Source organism: Ciconia boyciana, chromosome 19, assembly GCF_034638445.1.
Source record: "Ciconia boyciana chromosome 19, ASM3463844v1, whole genome shotgun sequence".
Lineage (NCBI taxonomy): Eukaryota > Metazoa > Chordata > Aves > Ciconiiformes > Ciconiidae > Ciconia > Ciconia boyciana.
This window is the reverse complement of record NC_132952.1, coordinates 6,880,717-6,901,958: the sequence shown is the minus strand read 5'-3', so window position 1 is coordinate 6,901,958 and position 21,242 is coordinate 6,880,717. Positions and strand designations below refer to the sequence as shown.

Here is a 21,242-nt window from a genome sequence, read left to right as displayed (position 1 = left end):
GCACCCTGCTTCTTGGGGCCATGTAGCTCAATCTTGAGGAGTAACTTAATTAAATTCCATTTCAGGTAAGCTCTTTGCACATGTATTTATCTTACATTTTCATTTGGTTTTCTTCATGGATTTTGAACTGATAAACAGTTGTCAGCTTCTGTTCTGAGCTGTCATTCCAGTGGTCAGTGGGATAGTTTCTGTATCTCTCTAAACCACTTTGGAATGTTTTATTTTAGGTGTGTTTGGGGTTTTGGTTTTTTGGTTGTTTTCTTCATTTTTTTGAAGCCTGACCTTGCAAAAGCTAAAACTACTTGAAATCGTGGCCTGCTGCATGTCAGTGACAAAACTTCTTTTGAATGCAGTGCAGCAAAAGTCTCATTTTCTTTCCTAATGTGTCTTTCAAAGTACTTTAATACTCCTAGAAACAGAGGGAAGGGATGAGGATGCAAAGCACTGTTTAAACTGGATTTGAACAATCTTCTAAGAGGCACATTTCTGCAAATCTGTACACTTCCAGCCATAAGCTGAATTCCAATCCCTTTTTCTCCATGAAGGATCGTAAGACCAAAACACTTCACAGAATCTCAGGCCTTTCAAAGGCAGCAGTTTTCAGTACTGTTTAGTTTGGCTTCTGATCAGACTGCCATTAATCTTGGTTTCATTCACATAAAAAAGGGAATATTTAAAATTATTTATAAAACATACATATTATTTAACTATTAGTTCCTCTGTATTTGAACTTCTGGGACATGGAAGAAACTACAGACTCCAGTCTAATATTAAATGTTTTTCAGCATATAAAACATCCTCTGCCATCCTGTCTGTCTTCTAGGTAGTCTTTGGAAGGTTTATTTCATTAACCAAGGTGAGTCCTGAACAGATGCTGTAAAGAATTCTGACTAAAGGATCCTGTCTGAAGCTGAAAACTATTGTAAAATCCATTTAGAATTTGAGTGCTTTCATTGACTGTGTTTCAGTCATAACGTATGAACTCTGTGAATGAACACGTACGTTTGAATCTTTAAGTGTCTTTTTAAAAGGGCATTTGTGGAAGTAAAGGTGACACTTGGATCTGAGCCTTCACATATTTGAATGGATGTTAAAAATAAGGCTACTTGAATGTCTAGCCAAAATACGTCCCTGCCATCTGCTGGCCTCCTGAACGCACCATGCACAATTAGCATTGCTTAAATATGTTTTGCTGCATAAGGAGATCATAATGCATTGGCTCTGTTGCTCGTGATACAGTATGGGAAGCTTTCCTAAGTAGCGTTAGCAGTAAATGCAGCAAAACATTAATATTGTTTGCTCTTTGCATACCTAACTTCTTAGCATGGGCTTTCTTTGTTTATAGACTATCATCTTTGTAAGAGACTTTATATAAGGGTAAGTAAAAACTTTTGCTGCTTCCGCTCTTGGGTTTTGGCTTAAATCCCACTCGGTCCTATTGTAATCTGTAGTTGATAAAACTTAAAAGTAGTCTGCAGCATAAAAATGAGCATAGCTGTGTTTGGTCCTAGTTTGGCAATTTCATCCTGGACTTGAATGAGGGGAGACAAGTGACAGTGGACTACTGTTTCTTGCCTTGAAGAGGTTACCTCAGATTAACACAACTTCTTCTGTGCCAACGTAAGGGATGCTTCTCCATTTTTTCCTTATATTGATTCCAAAACAATTTCCATCTTCAGGGTAGTGACTGTAATTTCTTCAACTAGCATTAGTTGCAAGACAGTAGAATCTCTGTGCCTGACTTCTGGGATGTTTATGTGATTTTTCTTGGATATGCAGAAAGGTAGTGAAAACATTTGACAGGTGGACTGAAGGCACATTTCCACACAAAGTTTGCAAATACACATTTCCCCTTCTTGTTCTTTGCCTTTATATTTGTAACTAAAGATACGGATTTTTTTGCCAGAGTATTTTATCTTGCAGGGTTTTCTGCTTAAACTTTGTGTATGGAGTATTAGTGTCACATCTGCCAAATGGTAGAGCTTTTGGGTATAAATCACATTTATTTCCATTTAGGCAAAGTTAGCATTCTCTTGCTACTAGCATTGCTTCTTAATAAAGCTCCACATTAAGCAGCTCTGTCTAATTGAATCTTGTGGAATCATAGCTTCTACCTTTACTAAAGCATCTAGAAACTTGCAGCAAAACCAACAGCTTAAGTTATAGAAGATAGTTTTGAAAAATACTACTGTGAAGAAAGAAATCTGATTTAATTTACTGGGAAGAAATAAATCTTCATAGTTTTAGCAACTAATTTTGATGCTTTTGACTCTAGAGTGATCAAGTTATGTTCATGTAAGACAAACCTTTTAACACTTTTGGGTATGGAAGAGCAAGTGAAAGTTTGATGCTTCATCATTTTTGTTTAATGACTCTGATCTTAAAAATTTCTCAATACTGCCAAAGGTTACAAATTGTAGAAATTGAGTGAACTGTGCCAAATTTTTCTGATAACCTACATCTGAGATGGATTATATGTCATCCCACTTTCGTGAAGCATTTGAAAACTCATTTCTGTGTAGCTTGCCCCATGTCCGCATAGTATGGCATAAAACATCTTTCAGCTACTTGTAGAGGAGCGTTTTGAAAACTTCTAACAGATAGAAATGAAAGATTGTTTGGAAACTTTGGATGCATTTGGAAACATGATCCATAACCCACATCTCGATAGAAGGAAGATCAGAAAAATGTGAAAGGTAAGAGAAATCTGAGTAACGTGGCCATTGTTACCGTTTTCCACTGGTCATACTCCTTGTGCTCTTGGAGTACACAAGAGCGTGTGCAGGCATGTGCTTCAAGCATGGGCAGAATTACTGGGATCACAGTGTTTTGTGAAGGATAGCATATATCCTTCTGTGGATTTCAAATGTAATTTTTCTGGCGCTTGGGGATCCAGATGCCAGATTTATTCAACTAGAGTAAATATAGCATGGTTTCAGCAATGGAGCAACCTATAAAAAAGTATTTAGCAGTGCAAATTAGAAGTCTAGCTCGGGAATGGCAGGAGAGGTGTGTGCCAGTTTCTTTCTTTCCATCTCAGTAGAAACAAGTTGGCTGACCAGCTGTATTTATAAAATTCTCTACTCAATGTAGAGAATAGTTGCTGGTGTGGAATTCTTGTTGGAAGATCTTGTTCATGTGTGCTGCTAGTGTGCATGCAAGAAGTGTCTGAAGGGCTTCATATCCCAGATAGAGCTCTATCGGCCCTGAGAAATTCCTATACAGGAGAGCTCTTTTCCAAAAAATTCTGCAATAAGCCTCAGAGAAAGTCAGCAAAAGAGGGAATCTGATATAAACAGAAATATGCATTTAGATGCTTAACTTTCCCAACCATGATGCTGCTGCTTTATGGGATACTTATTTTTGACTGATTTGATACAAGGTAGTGAAAGTAGTGTTAAAATCAGAAGTAGCATTAATTACTGAAGTCTCTGTTTTAAGGATGTGTGAAAGAAACTTGGACTGTGTTGCTGCCATATACCTCTAATTGGCATAGCATAGATATAATTTCAGGAAAAAAACCCCAAAGTGATTACAGTACTATATTTTCAGGAGATAGTAAGTTGGAGTGAGCGTGAGGGGGAAAGGTGGTGTAGCTTTGTTGCTGCCCAGTGACAGACTTGGAAGTCTTCAGTATCTTCAGAATTTAACGCAAGAATAGAGACAGGCTACCGACGAGTGTGAGAAGGGCTTATTGTGACCCAAGGCACACAAGTTGTGTGTACGTAAGCTTTGCAGAATTGGTTGTTAATCAGCCTGTGGATTAACCACATTCCTCTGTTCTTCAGTATCCTGTTTGTAGTTGCGCTAAGGAATGTTTGCTGCAGACCTCATCCAGCGTGTTTCTTGCTCTGCATGCTGCTGTTTAAAAGTAGTCCTGCTGTCTTTATGAATGTGTTCTCAGGTTTCCCAAATGCGTTAAATGAAATGGCTTAATTGATTTAAGTTTTGTAATACTTGTGTTTTGCTTTATCTGAGTTACCCTATTCAGCTATAATGCTATTTAGTTGAAAATTACCTTTGATTTCTATAGTACAAAGCAGTTACAACGACAGAAACCAATTTGAAAATAGTTGTTGCAGACCCTGTTTCTCTGAGACATTAAATGGAATGACTAATATTTTTCTCACAGACCTCTCTCCTCACAGCTACCTCAAAGTACTTCCCCCCACCCGATCCTACGACATTTGCTGCTCATCTTCTGAAATCTGGCACTTGCTTCTAAACCTGAGAAGAGCATCCAAAAGTAATGTGTGATACTTATGAATCCTCTTGTGATTCCCTCTTGCTTGCCTGCTGGTCCTGATAATGATTTCTCTCTTCCTTCGTTACATGTCCATGTCACGTACTAGACTTATCAGTAGCTTGAGCTATCTTGCCAAGTGTCCAAGACACTGTAGATTCCAGCGATCAAAATCAAACTCCTCTTGAAGTACACACTTGGATGAAGTGCGTAGTCAGCTGTTTGATGGCATAGTCAAATATGCCGTATCTTTGAAGTCATCTTGTTGTGTTCTCTGGTATCTTTGTCTTTCTGGTATGTCTGTGATACCCCTTCTCCAGCTCTTTGGCAGTGGACTTTGCCATTGCTCTCTTCCCCTTGGGCAGCTTGTATCTGTCCAGTTTCATGCTCAAATACAGGTTCAGCTGTTCAGCACCAACAAATCATTGTCTGGCACTTGATCTCCAGGCTTCTCTCAGGGATGTGTGGGTATGTAGCCCTCAGCTTTAGGGCTCGCCCAGACTTGAGGAAATGAGCATGGCTAGCATGTTGTTGTATTTGGGCCAACTACTGTGAGCGTGCTTAGTTGGATTTTGTCTGTGCAGCTTGTAGCTTAGAAATGCTATGTAGTTATCCTTAGCAATGAAAAACAAGTGACACTTCAGTTCTTTGCAAGTCGTTAATGCAGGCACAAATGTTATCAGAAATGTTATTTAATCCAAATTAGTACTTTTGTGATATTTTGGGATGTCATATTCTCAGTGTTAAGACTATAAGCTACACAGTGCCACAAAAGACTTGTGAACAAACTCTGCTTTGTACCAAAACCAATTTCAATTCCAAATGAAAGGCAATTTGCACTCTGGATGGGGAATGTAGGCAGTTCTTGCAGTCATAAGCACCGTTGCTTGGAAAGTAGAATTTGTAGTGCTGATGCCCATTTTTAGTCTTTTATTCCCTGTAAAAGGAACTGATTCTTAAGGTGGAAGAAGGTTGGGCAGTCTGACACCCCCCCGCCTTCCTTTAAGGAAATGTCTAGTTCCTAGGCATTTTGCCCAGCAGGGTTTAACACAACGTATCTTATGTTTATAATACAGATACTAATAAATAAATTAAGGCGATATGGAAAAGAGACCTGCACATGCCATTCATACTAGTGTGAGAAGTATTCTGCTCTGCTGCTGTTTTTTCACAAAGAAGAATTGCAGTATTTGAGTGTGGTGACAGCTGCACCAAAATGAATAACCAGCATGTCAGATTTGTTTGAAGATGTAGAAGCTTTGGGTGCCAGACACTACTTTAAAGATTTTTTTTTTTCCCCCCCCTAAAAAGTATACATTTTAGCAGATGTAGTTTGCCCAATTATGTTTAATAAATTGGTCTATAGTATATTTTAGATGTAATTAATTTATATACCCCAAAACTTTCAGCTCAAATAACTTGTGGGTTTCATTTTCAGTTTCACCTGGGAATTAAAATGAAACTTAACTGAATATCTCGATCAGTAAGAGATCACTTTTCTTTTATCATACTATCAACTTAAATAGGTCAATATATTGGTGTATGTAAATTGTATAAGGCAACATTTATCTAAGTTTAGTCATCTGCAGACTAGTCATCTTGATGGGACCTGGTTGGATGCTCTTATGCCAAGAGGGGAGAAAGGGATATTTTAGATGATGTTGTTTTCATGGAGGGTGGAAGAATTAAAACAGCTAGGCTACAGATACGCCAGATTCTTTTTCACCGATTATCAAGGAAGGCTGTCTACCTTGATGACCTTAGAGGTAGATGTTTACATACAGCCTTCCAGACCTGCATGGTTGAATTCATCTAAATTTCTTCTTAAGGTATGAAAAAATACTTCTGAAAGGAAATTGTTTATGTGCAGTGATTGCCACCACTAAAATGCAGCTCTGTAAGCATAGTGGTAAGAAATGAAAACAAAGAAGTCTTTGTCTTAAAGCGCAGCATCATATGCTGGAACATGTTAGTGTAAAGAAGCAGGCATGAAGTTTAGTTTTGTTGCTTGCATTTCTTACATGGTGCTTGGTATCCAGGTGGTGTTTTACAAGTTCTGAAATACACATTCCTTTATAAATATGCAACTTAGATGGCCCAAGATGGTGGTCATTTCTGTCTATCTATTCCTGAATATCAAGCTCTGAGGTTGAACTACTGTTGAAATCTCCCTGCTGAATGAATAGAGCATTCTGATTGCAGTTGGACACTGAGCTCTGCAAAACAGTAATCCAGTGGGAAACAGAACTCATCTGGCTATGTCCAGCTCTGATTTCAGCCCATCCTGTTTTCCTCAATTTCTCATTCAGAATTTTTGCAGTCTTGTTGTATCTCAAAACTGAGATGGTAGGTGGAGGCCCCGTCATCCTAGTTACTGGAAATAAACTTCACCATTAACTGGATTTATTCCAATTAAGTTAATAGCTATTCTCTATTCCTGCTGCTCTGGGAAAAGCAGCAGTGGTCTTGTGACAGATTTGAATGTGTCTACTGTTGTGCAGTGTACCTCTTTCAACCTTTAACTGTCTGATCTTGGGATTTATCAAAGCCTCCTGTTTTTTTCTTTGTTAATCTGTTGCTTTTTGTCAACCTCAAGTACAGGTTCTCTAAACATAATCCATAATAATTTCTGTGCAGACTGGTTGCTTTCTGTACCCTGTATCTTGCAATATGCTTTGTGCCCTAACAAGAGTATCTGTTTTTATTTAATGCAAATAAAACTTGGTTTTCTTACGTAATTTTCTATTAGCTTGTTTGGTGATGATAATGCTTCAGTTGCAGCCAGTACTTTATTGTAATCTTGTCTTCTGAGCTTGCTTTCTTCTTGCTGTCCTCTTGCGCTTCCACTTGAGAAGTGTATTCAACATAAACCCTTGATGTCTGGAAGTGATAGAAGGTCTAAGGCTGGGCTGGGTGTGACACATAGATAGCGCTTCATATTGGAGGGGAGGGGGGCAGAATTCTTCTTAATGGAAAGTCAAGTCTGATGCATTTGGCTATTATTTTAATGCAGATTATTTAGTATCCCTTATTAAAGGGGACTGCCGGCAGTCCCCTTTAATATTGATGTATTGGGGAAATTAGTCTCAATATGTAGTTCTTTAGGGAATATGCCATATTTTATCCAGGAGCTATTTAAAAAAAAAAAAAAACAAAAAGGGTACTGACTATCCCTGCAGAGAAACTCTATGTCACTTTTCTGCTGCTGTTTAGTGTGAAGAAGAGAATGCCCAGACTCCCTTTAATTCTTCATAGACAGATTTACAAGTTGTTCTAAAGACCATCTTTTTAGTTTCCTAAAAAGTTGGCTTCTGAAATGGAATAACTGCTGTTCTCGAACATGGCTAAACAGAGGAATGAGGGTATTGTTTACAGGTGTAGATGGGGAGATAGTGCTAACATTTGAATCATTAAAAAAAAAAATAATTACACCATGAGTGGTTTTTATCACTGTATGAGCATATTCAATACAACTGTAACAGTTACAAAAATACAGACCAGACCCTGGAAAACCTAATTAGGAGAGAGTGTAAATATGCAAGAGCATGTGCTTGAGCGTTTGGGGCTTTTTTTTCCAATTAATTTTCATAGTACCTGAATGGAATAACGTGTAGCATCCGTAGGAGAAATTTTTGTTGTCATCGTTGTTCTAGGTCTGCCTATCACTGCTTTTAACATGTTTTACCTGGCTGACCTCAGACAGATAATCATCCTACAATGTTAAGGGGCTGACTGATGTTGAAAAAGCTACATGCCTTTTTTTTTCCCCAAGTTTTTTTTTCTTAATGAATTTCCAACAATAGTTCTCACAAAATTATAGCCAGAAATATCTTTCAGGTTTGTAAGGATCCAATTTCCTAACAAAAACAGCAATTGAATTTCATAGTCTGGTAACCACCAAATCTTTGCCACTCTATTCAACTGCACAAGAAACACTTATCAGCAAAACAGGGAGTTGGGACGTTTGTGAAAGCAGTAGAATTGTCATGGTTATCTTTCAATGTGGGAGTGGTGTGTATAGACGTTGAAAAATAGTATTCTGGGGTAGGGAAAACTTATTTTAAATTTTAGTCTCATTGTAGGTTTTACGACATACAGGACAGGTTTGGGGAGGTGAGAGCAAAGAATTACTCTAATAATCAATGCGTGAAGACAATTATGAGACTGTATTGAACAAGAAAACACTTCTGCTTCTCAGGATTATCTGCATTATTCTATGGATGTTTTCCCATATGCCAGTTTCACTTTAACAAAAGCTCCTGTTCACAGTTATTACCAAGACTTACTCATATTTTGCAAAGCGGACCTATTAAACAGTTACTTCAGTGCAGCAGTGGAAGATGGGCAAAACCAGCAAATAGACTTGCAGTTCTGTAAAACTTCTTCTGAATATTACTAGTGTTTGGGGAGAATACTTTATACAGTATCTTTAATTGAAATTGCTTTCAGTAGAGACTTTTGGAGAGGACGTGACCAAACTCAGAAACATTTTGGTATTTTAGAACTTTCAAAATGCCTGGGAGGGGGGGAAAGGCATTTAGAGAGGATATTGTGGATCATTGGTATTTTCTTTGTTATTGTTGCACTGAATGACTTCCTGTGTCCATCCTTTTGTCACATAATATTGGCCAGAGGTTTTGAAGCGCCCAGTTCAAAGCAAACACTCGCATGAAAGGACATCTGCAAAAGCGAACACTGGATGTGAGAGGGAGAAGAGAATGCATCAGTCTTACTTGCTGATGTTCAGGCAGTTGGTAGAATCTGCTTGTTTTGGCTTTGTCCGTGATCCAGATTTCTGAACAAAAGCAGACTGATCGCTGTGTGGTCTGCTAAGTACAGTCACTGCTGGCTGTGCTGTGCTGGAGAAGGGGGGAAGGGACTCTGCTGTCTTGGCTATATGCATCTCTCGGTTAGTGCTCATAGCTAAAAGTATTCTCTGGGTCCTGTCAGTGAACAAACGACTGATGAGGGGGTGAAGGATGCTCAGCCACGTGTGTCGGTGTCGGGCAGAGACCTATCGAGGGGATGATGAAAGGCACTTCTGGTGTCCGACAGGAATCGTAAATTTGGGTAGCAGAAGCTATAAAAGCTTTAGGGGTTTCATCTAAACACACAACTCTTGTTATTTTTTTTTAAATACATATATATCTTCATCAATACGTTATTATGGGATATCCTTATGTAAATTGAGAGAATGCACAGTCAGTAACAATAGAAATAGCTGGGTATAGCTGTCTCCATAAGAATGAGCAACAATGCTGTGTCTGTTGGAAAAACTCAACTTGTATTGCAACATCTCCTTTTTATATCAAGTCTTTCCATTACTGAGTTGTCATGCATAAATTTCATTATATTGTGGATCTGTTTAGCATAGTTATTCCAATAAAGGTGATATCTGAATTGGACTCACTGTAAACATGTGATGGATTTACTGTACCAATAGTTTGCAGCAGGTGAAGGCCTCTTAGGTAAATGTCTGCGTGTTTTGTTGACTTTCTGAGCATGGTAGTGTTAAGAAGGCTGCTATGGCCAGACAACAGCACTGAAAGCCAGGTGAAAATTTTGTGAGTACCATCTGAAGAAGTGACTGCTGAAAAGAAAGAGCAGACATGCATAGGACAGGGAGCATGGAGTTGAAATCTGTTGGAAGGAAAGCGAAGTCTGACTTAAATGATTCAACATCTGGCAGTATAGTGGAAACCATTAATAAGTTATAATACCTTTGCATTCGCCTGAGCTCATGAAGAGAAAGAAGCTGGGTTATGATTATGCATTGGAAACAATCATGCAGATCACATCCCCCTGCTTGCTAAAAGGATGGTATGCTGTTTTTTTCCAGGTGAAAAATATTTCAGACAACCAAATATGAAAGTGTCATGAATCTTAACTGCTTATTTCAATCTCCTTTTATAGGCAGATGGACCCTTGGAAAAAAAATAGCTGTAAGTTGGCAGCAGAAAGCTTGACTGTGTGAAGCAGAAAGCTTGACTGTGTGGGTTTTTTGAATATGCGTAATTCTGTCTCCAAGCTCAGTCAGGAAAGCTAGGGGACAGATGCCAGCAACATTTTATCCTAGAAAGGGAAAAAAAGAACCCAAAAAAGTGTGTGGGATGTTGTGGATTTTTTTCCTTGAGCTGCATGATGTAGAAACGAGGACTGTAGAGAACAGAAAGGGCTCACCTTCACACCGAACAAAGCAACGCAGCCAGATGTTTACAAGTATTTTGAAAAAGGCTGTTGCAGTAATTTTCATGCTTTGCAAATAACCAGAGGTCTGAAATGGCTACGTTGAAGTGGATTTTTTTCCAAGCATGACAAACCCACAGGAGTTTGCAGGGGTGCTGTGAGGAAGCAGTGGGTGCTGGTGTACGAGAGCTGCTTGTGAGATAGCTTTGGGCTATCAAGGACAGTTCTTTAGTTATATAGGGAGAAATCTTTGGGGAAAGAAGAGTGGTAAAAGGCTTGGGGGTGACCTGAAGAAAGGAAATGCAGTAGCAGTCAGTTGGCTGAGAGAGAATCGACAACATATATTTGTGATAAAACCCGTATCGTTCAGTTTGTGATTCAAAATTGAAATTTTCTTTAGTCAAGTAGTTAAAGTGAGATGATGCAGACACAGAAGAGAACTGAATATATTTTCCATATAAAGTAGACTCTTATAGGTAGAAAGATGGGTTTAATTTTTAATATAGCTTAAACGAAACACTGAAAAGCTTTGGAGGCCGTTTGCTTGAAAAGTGTTCAAGAACACTTTGAAGCATCTAGATCAGCAGGTGTAGGTCTGGCTACCTAAGGCAGTAGAACTTGAGATACCAGAGGGCAACTGCAGAAAGGTAGGCAGAAGGCTGCTGGTCTTTTGTTACAAAAGATTAGGACTGCTCTCTGAAAAGAATTAAGATAGCTGCTAGGTATGTATATGACCTTTTCAACAAGGAAATAAGCCAAGACGACCTCTTACATACTTGCTACCAATGATGGAAATTTTTTTGCTCAGAATCCTTCTGTTATCTTAAATTATAGACTGTTGTCCTTACTGCTATTTTAATTTAAAAATATATACTTGGATGGCTAAAAATACTGCTGCTTCAAAGCAAGGAAGAGATCTATCAGTTTCCAGCCTTTCTTAATTCAAACCTTTCCTGGTATTCCTAATTGACCCATAAAACTTTGCCTTCAGAGGGCATTTGGTTTTAGTCAAGCGAGCATATTTATGTGACAGTCAACCCTCGTGCGCTCCTAATGAAACTGCACGTCCCAGAAGGCTGAGAAGACAGTGGGATGAGTGAATCCTGTCTGAAAGGGGGATACAGGATGTAAATTTGAGCCTCAAGGTTACAGTACCAGCATAAATATAGCTACCAAGCAGCATAACAGATTCCTTTCACACAGTGACTGGAGTTCTGACAGGCATAGAGTCAATGTTTTTCTTCATTCCCATGTATGTATCTTGGATATTTTTAAAGGGTGATGCTTCTGTGATTTATTTAATTTTCTTTGTCAGTTCAGTTGCGTAAACCTGAGGCCTGAGTAGGACTTCGTGCAGATGTGCAGTTGACACCAGAAACACCATATAATTGACTTTCAAGATAGAGGCCCCTGGAGTGAGGGGCAGTGACTTAAGTGAATGTAGGACATTCTGCTCACGCAAACAGCTAAGTCTGTGTGTTCTGAGCGTTATGGATATAAAAATAGTTGCTCAAGAAAAGTTGTCCTTCTGAGGAACTCGGCTCTTCTGAGGGCCTTCTAAAGCTGTCTCTGCCATTGTACTAATGACAGTGTCAGGCCTCTGCACCCAGAAACTGCATGAGTTACCCTGATGGGGATCGTGCTGCCACCTTAGGAATCTATTTAGTGGTCACTGCTCTTTATATTTGCAAACAGAAAGAATCTGATTTTAAAGATACGGTAATAATTTAACTTGTGCTGGTCATTTGCTCAAAAACATGACTTTTCTTAAAGTAAAGGTACTTAACTCAAGCAACTTCAGATACACACAGAATGGAATTTTACACATGTTGGACAGAAATAAGAGAATCAAGCCACGACCAGAAAGATTCCAGAACTGCAAAGATGTTTTTGACTTGATCCTAACATGTGAAGAAAGAGTCTATGATCAAGTAGTAGAAGGTAAGGACCTTGAACTGATATACCAAGTTAACTTTGAGTGCTTTTTTTTTCCTCTCCCCCCTGAAGTCCTTCACAAATCTGGAGACGTCTCTGTCTCCTCTGACTACTGCTGCTGGAACACCAGCAGGGACAGGAGCTCGCAGTCTATTGACGCAGACTTTATGTACCAGAGAAGTGATGGCTGAATACTTATTTCTAAAAGATGCTGGTGTTGGCAGCTACACAGAATGTGTATGCATATCAATTTTAAGGGCTGACATAAGGAAATAGCAAGCATTTGGAGAAACTCAAAAGTGTGGTTTGAAAATGCTCATGGATCTAGAAAACTAGCAAGTTGTATGTGATGAGCATTTTTTCACCGTGGGTTAATGGAAGAACAAAGTCTAAGCTGTCTTCCTTATGCAGCTTCCCTTCTCTGCAGAAGACGTCCTGGGACCTACCAAGCAGTTTATCCACAATAAATACCTCCTGTACAGGTGGAGAAACTGTTCTTGAGCATGGTTAACACTCTGCAAACATGCTACGGCTTTGCCCTTAAATGAGTCAAAGTGAGATATGCCAGAAGAATCTCAGTTGGGGACTGGGTTCTGCAGGAACATGATGTAGCAAGCTTGATGTGAACTCACTGAAAGTCATGGGGTTTCAGCAGTGACTCAGGCAGCTCCTGGGCTGAGAACCCTGCCTGTCTCTGGAAATGCTGGATACCGGCTTATGTGAGGTTTAAGGTCTTTCCTTTACATTGAAAGACCAGCCAACTGAATTAGCATCATACACACGATTTAGAAGGCTGTTGCTTTGCCTTGTCAGTCCTCAGTGGTCATGTCACAAGCAATACAGAGCACGATACATTTGGGCTTCTGCAAGCCGAGCAATTAGTGTTCTGAATCTTTAAGTGAAGTGTTTGAAATGTATTGGTAAGTTCTGAGAGCAACTGCCCTGGTACGTGAATAGATCTTCGGCAAGTTCAGCATGTCTCACTTAGAAAGCAGCTTTCACTCTAATGTTTTAGGTGAGTATCCTGAGGAAGGGAGGTGAAGAGCAACCACTTGCTAATTTTCCAGTTTTATAGCTCTCTGACTTCATGGTAATGCCCTTCATAATTGATCAATGAAAGGAAGTGCCACCAAATAGCTCTAGATGTGAAAGCTGAGACTTTAAAATGGAGGCCTCGGCAGGTTTGCCAAAATGAAGTTGCAGAATGGGGTTTGGAGAGAACAAATTGTAGCTTAAAAACAGTGTGTGTAATAGGAAGGTGATGTGAGAGAGGCATAACAATAATACATGGGTGGATTAGTAGGAAAAAGATGTTTTATTTTCCCCCCTTCACCCCATTGTTAATAAGCAGAACACATTAAATCTAGAATTTTCTAATGTGACTATCGGTGCTTAACTTGTAGGAGCTCACCTTGCAGTTTAATTTTCAGATTGTTCGATGTACAGTGCTTTTTTAAAAAATGGGCCATTAAAACTCTCCAGGTGAGGAAGCCCAAATTCATTCTTGACTTTTGAGAATCTTGATCTTGGTCTTTAAAGACTGTCAGAATAGCGTGAGCAGTAACTTTTCTTGACCATGGCAAATAAACTGTCATGACCCTTCCACAAAACTGAATTCTTTTGTTTCCAAAATCCATCTCTCATTTTTGAAATAAGAGGGACTGTTGTTTAAGACAGTATGACATGAACAATTTTCTAAAAACAAGGTTGAAGAAGGCAGAGGTGGACAATGTCTATGTATTTCTAAAAATCTTATGAATAATCTGTGTAAAATATGATACCATTCCACCCAAAGTTTTGCTGTTACGTGTGTTTTGTTTTCAACTAGATTTAAATTCCAGAGAGCAGGAGACATGTCAGCCAGTACATGTGATCAATGTGGACATTCAGGATAACCATGAGGAGGCAACCCTGGGTGCTTTCCTTATCTGTGAGCTCTGCCAGTGTGTAAGTAGAGAGGGCTCCTTGCCTGTGGGTACCTTGGACCCAGCTGACTGCACAGGGGCTGGGGTTTGCTTAGTGCTCCTTGAAGGTGCTGCATATTGCAAAAGTTGTTTAAAATCCATGTCAAGAGGTGTACGTTTCCAAATTCTTGTGGTTATTTTTGGAGCTGTTGTGCAAACAGATGAGTTGTCACTGACTTCATGGTTTCCAAAGTGGACTCTCTGCGTGTGCATTCAAAACCACTGCACTGATAGCTTACGTGAAAAGCAGAATTGCAAAGCACCGCGCATAACCGTTACACACGTTGAGCCCGTCCTCAAAACACTGTTTATGGTAAAACCATCCATTTCAAAAGCAGTTGTAACATGTGGGATTTAAACATCAGAGTTGCATTCTGGATCACGATAGACTTGAAAAACACCCGATGTAGGTGTATTTCATAGTACCGCCCTGCTGTGTGTATGATGTGGAAGAAGACACTGGTGCCTTCTGTCATCCATATGCAGGGGCCCTCGCCCTTGAAGTAAGACTGACATAAGCTGCACTCAAAACAGTCCATGTAACTGTCAAGAGAACAGAGAAGGATCTGTGTCCTTTTACACTGGGCAGGTTGGTGAGTTCACCTCTTCCAGTGTGGCAACAGGCTGGTTTTTTTACTCCAGCCTATGTGATCTATTCTGGTCTTAAATCCTTTCCAGATTCCAAAAGCCTAAGAGGAGGGTTCAAGGACTTGAAATTTTAGCCATCTGTTCAGTGTGCTTGTAGCTATTCTGAAGCTTCCATTTGTTACCCAGTGAGGACGGATATTGCCTGCTCAACAAAGTACTAGTTAAGTGCCAGTTCAGTGGGTTGGAGAAGGAAGGATATGCAGATACACATGATGCGCAATATATATACGTTTGGGAATGCTGGGAATCTCCATAAAGCACCCAGTGCTGCGCTGTTTGGTACAGCCTGCTGGTTTAGATTCCACAGGAAGCCAAAAGCATTGAATTATTGCAGGTTTCTGAACTACATCATATCCTTGGAGTCCGGTTGCTTAGTATTTTTTCTCTTCTAGATACAGCACACAGAAGACATGGAAAATGAAATAGATGAGCTGTTACAAGAATTTGAAGAGAAAAGTGGAAGGACTTTTCTTCATACTGTCTGCTTTTATTAAAGCACATCTGTCTCTTAGGCCTTAATACAGATGAGGGAAGCATGTGTTTAAAGTTCTGATTATACTGTATTTTCTTGGAAAATGAATATTGATTTTTTTGTTTGTTTGTTTAAAAACTCCTTTTCAGTGTCTTTTTGTTTTGTTTCAGGTATTCTGTCACAGGTAGGCAGAGATACTGGTTGGGGTTGTACATATGAGATGATTAAAAGTATACACAAAGGCCACCTATTTAAAAATGAAAATCAAGATTTTCTTTAAATCCTACTTTAATTATTACAAGTAGGTTTTTAATTATAAAGAGAATGTTTCTTGAATATAAGTTTATAATGTATTTTTCCAGCTTACAAATTTATTTTATTTCAGTTGTGCTTTTTTTTTATTTTAATGTGACAGAATGGCTGAACTATGTGAGGATATGAATGGAACAATGAAAAACAAGTATCTGTATATTATTAGATATAAAGTTGGAAGCATCCAATAAAAATGAAAAACCTGTAAGTTTGTTTGTTTTCAAAATAGAAGCTAAGTAAGTGTGACTGTGCTCCGTGCGGTAAAACACGAAGGATCTGAAGTAGCACAAGAATGCTCATTCATCCAAAATGTCTTGGAGAGGGTAGTGACAGCAAGAGGACCTTGACAGGAATCAAAAGACCTGAACTGTGTCCCTTGTTCGGAGAGGCCGTGTGTTTGGGCAGCTCATAATGATTTTTGATCCTGCGCTGAGCTGAAGTGAACTGCTTTCTCGGTATGAATTAGGGCACTGACGGGAAATCGTCTGGGGTCTCAATTGCTTTTGAATTATCGCCTGTGAGATTAATAAGACTGTGAGGCTGTAAGTGTAGCAGTCGGGGCCAATTGTATGTATGTCTTCTATAAGGAGGATGGGGAGAAATAGCAAACTCCCCTGTCAGGGTAAATAATTTAAAGCTTTTTTTTTTTTTAAAACTGAGATATCTTTTGAATCAAAGCATTCTCCTCCCATACAGCAATAATAAACGTGCTTGTCACAGCTCAAAATCCAGAAACTGAGTATGCGTATACAAACAGAGCAAAAGCTTAGACTTCTCTCTTTTCAAACGGATAAAAGTGAAAACAAACTGAATTATTAGGCATTCAAAATGTGAATGGTAAAGTGCTGCTGCTTACAGGCAAGAGAAGATCTTAAAAGTTGTTTTGTTAAAGGAACCTGTAAATGATTTGGAGCAAATGAGGTCTGTGTGCTCTTTAATACTTGGGTAGGTGAGGACAACTTTTTAAACATAATGTTACAAGCAAAGTAGCATGAAATGGGGTTTGAGCTCCTGGCTTCTCTCTCTCATTCTATCACTGACCTCTGACAGCTCGCCTGAATCGCCTAATTTCCCTTAACTTTAATAATTTTGCAGATGCGGGAAGTTAGCGCTAAGCTCTTTCTCTCCATCTGGGGCAACGTTACCCATCTCTGCAGAGAACTTCGCCTGCGTATGAAGTAGCACTGCCGCACGACTTACTAAACCCTGTCAGTGAACACACTTGCATACATTAAAAGGCATCTGCTCCACACCTCAAAACTGCAAGTCCAGCTCTGAAAAGACTTCTTTGCAGTTGCAAATCTCGAAGTCTGTTGAGTCAGGCCCCTCTCTCTGCTCCTGGGATCTGGGGGTTGGCTGGGGTTTCAGCTGCCTTGTGGGAAGACTTAGACCTCTGCCAGCTCAATCTGTGTCCTGGACGGTGTCCAAATGGGTCACTGCATCGTACTCGGGTCCCAGGAATGCTTAATATCCCTGAATTACCTGCGCTGGTTTTCTTGTCTGTTAAAAATACTTAAAGCAAAAAAATTCTGTGGAGAATGAATGAACAGACTGGAACAATGAGGGGAGGGGGAGTTCAAGCAGCAGTTGTGATAAGGTTTGCAGAGCCCATGTTTCCCGGTTGGCTTGTCCTGTCCCGTTTTGTTTCTGGAGACTCTGTATTTGAAGGATTTCATTCAGCCTCCTCTGCTTCTGCTCATTTGTCTGTCTGATACCACCGCTTGTTACCATGGGGATATTTACAGCCAAAGGAAGAAGATGATTCTGTAAGGACTGCACTGCTTTAGTTGATCTCTTTAAAAAGACATTTCAAGCAGGTACTGAGTATTTTGAGCAGAGTTTTCCTTCCCTATACAGTATCAGTACTGAAGTCGACTCCTTGGCAAGGTGAAACTTGGAGAGTGTTTGAAAGTGTTTTCTACTTTCGACTTAATTCGTCCTAAACAGAGCTCTTTGCTGTTTTATTACAGAAAGGCGGTAAAAACCCGAACAGGATGTTTTAACCGGTATTTTGTGTGTACGTGGAGATGTACAGCAGTGTCCTTTTTATTACATAAAGATTACACTTTTCATGTGCATAATGGGCAGAGAATTCTGGTTGCTGTAGTGCTAAGTATGGATTCGTTAGCAGAACTTCAGTTCACTGCATCTCTTCAACTGAAATGAGAAGCCTTGGTCTAAAAACATGGTATAGCGTACAGGATGTTACAGAATTGTCCTTTCCATCCTAAACATTCTGTTCATAAGCAAAAGCAACACTGGGAGCTGGTCATCTGTCGTTTGTTTATTTACCAGTGTGCAGAAGGATGTTTGGACAGACGGACGGATGGATGGATGACCTGGGTGGACAGGCAAGTATTCTGAATGATCCACAGTCCAGTTCAAAGTATTCAAATTTCTGTGAGCAAAACTTGTCTTCAGCTAAAGCTGTTCTTACTCTCACACATTACTTCTCATTTCACTTACAGGTTAGTTAAAAATGTATGCATTTATATAGTTACTTTGTCTCCGTATGCTTTATTTGCATTGAAATCCACAATGAAGCTCAGTTTATACAGCAATGTTGTGGGGTCCTAGTCCTGTTTGAGAGATACATATATTTATACCCACACAAAAATGCATATGTAGGTATAAAATAAACTGGGTAAAAACACAAAGTTATTTTGTGTGTCAAAAAGAAATTTCAAGAGAAACTTTGGTTTAAAGGAAATGGGAAAAAGAATGCATTTTTTCCTTTAAGAGTGGGATGGCCTATAAATGATGATGTTCTCTTCCCTGCCTTGTAGATACGTTGATACTCCTGTTGGCGAGTATCAGTGCTGAAAGATGGTCCGTTTCTTTTTAAGGGCTGTAGTTGGCCTTCTTCCTGCGTAATGAAGGAAAGCAATGGAGGGTTGACGCCTTGTGAACACAGACTGTGAGTACACAGAATTTGGCTGTGATGGGAGATTTCTGCTGTCAACGAGAGTTTTCAGCTATCGAGGCTGCTCTCCCAGTTTCCGTCAGGCCAGCAGCGGTGGCTTTGCAGTGCAGATTCCTCCCAGCGGTTCTTCCCCGCCCCTTTCTAAAGGCAGCGGTTATGTTTTGTCAGCATTTCTGTCGCTTTTTTGACTTTCGATGAAAGGCTATATTGAGGAAAGAATAGTGTCTGTTGAAGCGCGTTTGTTAGATTTTGCTGTCTTGCTGCCATGCAGTTGATGCTACTTCCTCTGTGGGCAGATCTTTGCCAAGTACTTCTTGAGGCTTCCATCTCTCGCATCTCGGCCCTCTGCGGAGCCTGTCCGTAAGGCACAGAGCAGTAGAGCCCCGTTCACTTCTAGTTTGCCGTCTGTTTTTCTTTCGCACGAGTCACTTTGGATTTTGTGTCTGTTTTCTGTGTTCTTTGTCTTGCTTAAGACCTTCATAACATTCATGAACGTTCTTCTTTCTGTCAGAGACATCAGCCCGTCTTTCAAATAGGTTTATGTAAATAAAAACTGGTGATTAGAGAGCAGTGCCTTTTCTCCCCCCTGCACTGCTGGTGTCTTATCCCTGAAGTTCTCTGCTTGCTGGCTTCCTTCACTTGCCTATAAGGCTCAGTGCACAAAGTGATGCCGATAACACAATCATACTGCATATGGTGGAAAAGAGCATTCTTCCCGAGGTTTCACTGTTGCTGGATCTGACTGTGCAAAGATCAATGATCCCAGCTAGATTTCCCCAATGCAGCAGCCTAATGAATTTGTTGCTAGGCAGATTATCCAGCTTCAACTTCTATTTCTCATACGTGTAGGAGCTTAGGAGAAGGTATCAATAAAGACAAACACAAATGCTTGTATCAGCACAGGAACGGTGAAAAGAACAGGGGAATAAAAAACAGTCAGTGGAGTATAGGAAGGGTATAGGACAGCCGAGTGGGTTCTTAGGAAGAGAAAAAATTAGGAAAAAGGAGAGAATTGCTAGCTCTAGGTGTTGTTAGACTCTTCTATAAATTCTGACTTGCGTGAGCACCGCAGAACGCCAGCTGAGGACTGTGCTCCCTTCAAGAGGAAAGCAGAGGGAGTCAGTTCCTGTGAACGTGGCTTGTGATAATATTCCTACCTGGGGCTGCCTACTCACAGGGCAAAAAAAATCTGAGGTGGTTCCCATCCAGATCTCTCTGGTCTTTTTTTATCATCTTAGCCAGTATTGCTGGGGTTTAAAAGCTGTTTGTAAGGAGGGAAGGGTACGTTCACTGTATGCCCTCAAGTGCCGAGAACTAAAGGAGGCTGGGTGGCAGTACCAGGTCGTGCAGCAGGGGTTGAAGCCAAGGCAAAGGCAGTGGTCACTCGATTAGGGATAGGCCAAATGCCACTGAGATCTTGTAATGCAGGCTATGGACTTGTCTGCATGAGGGGGGTGGTGGCAGGACTCCATGAGGCTTGAAGCTGAACAGGAGCCATAGGTAGTGTGGATGCTTGTCTTCAAAAAGGAGCAGCTTCCTTCTAACAATATTAAAGTGATTAGGAGCAAGTTTAACAAACCCATTGTAAGCTATTGTGGTGGCAACCCAAAACTGTCTAAGCATCTGTTAGCACCTACATTAAAAAGACAAGTCTTCACTCATGCAAGTATCATGTCACTTTGCTCAAATACAGTCAGTCCCTGCTGCCTCTTTCCATTAGATGGAAGTCACCAGAGAAACTCTTCATGGCCTGATTTCCCCTAGGCACGCAGATGAAAGGCCAGACCGCCTGAACACCGTGCGTGGCCTCAGGTTGTTCTTGGGTCTTGAGCTAATTGGGCTGTGAGCAGCCAAGAGTTCAACGTGTCCTAGCGCTGAAGGGGACAGAGATGTTGCTGTCGGGTTGTTTCTGCAAGAACAGGCGGGCTGTTTGTTGGCCCGGGTTCATCTCCAGCCTGATCCCTGCCATGGCTGTGCAGAACTCGTCATTTCCACCACGGGTTGCTGTGAAGAGCTGCTTCTTGAAAAACTCTGTAGGAGCCTGCACCAAGGCTAGGGAGCAAACCTAGATGTAGTGGGATCAAGGGGATGGGACAAGACAAGCTTTACGAGGTCCAGCCAAGTCTGGACATGTTGAAAATGGGCCAGCAAGAACAATGAGGAAACCTGTTTGACTGACACGCTGCAGTAAAGCGAGCGTGAGATGTTCCTGGCTGCCGAATCGCAGATGTCGCTTGGTGCTCCTGCCAACTGATGGAGGTTGAAGCGGAGAGAGGAGAAGGAATTTCTAGTATAATTCAGTGCCACAGAAGATCATTGACTCAAGCGTTCTGCGTGGCGACTGGATTTCATAAAGAAAATTTCTGATAATTTCATGGCTGCTATCCACATTTGCGGCTCTGTGAGCCTGTCAGGTTTAGTGAATCCGGTGCTCTGGGCAGTGCCAGGGGTGCAAGCAAGGATTCTCGCGCTACCCTGTGCGTTAGCACCGTTTTGCCCAGGACTAGGCTGAAGTTGGTTGACTGTCGGGCAGCTACGCTGCCCTGTAGCTGAAGGCGG

At 40.5% G+C, this 21,242-nt stretch overlaps 1 protein-coding gene across 1 annotated transcript in view; it reads left to right on the top strand.

The window, feature by feature from the left end:
• The window catches only part of SSU72 (SSU72 homolog, RNA polymerase II CTD phosphatase), a 29,540-nt gene extending 13,557 nt beyond the window's left edge, over nucleotides 1-15,983 (top strand). Inside the window, exons 3-5 of the mRNA XM_072883676.1 lie at nucleotides 12,231-12,370; nucleotides 14,193-14,311; nucleotides 15,369-15,983. Of these exons, the coding sequence (XP_072739777.1) occupies nucleotides 12,231-12,370; nucleotides 14,193-14,311; nucleotides 15,369-15,470 (361 nt within the window). The 3' untranslated portion in view covers nucleotides 15,471-15,983. The remainder of the gene's footprint in view (nucleotides 1-12,230; nucleotides 12,371-14,192; nucleotides 14,312-15,368) is intronic.
• Nucleotides 15,984-21,242: the final 5,259 nt, after the last annotated feature.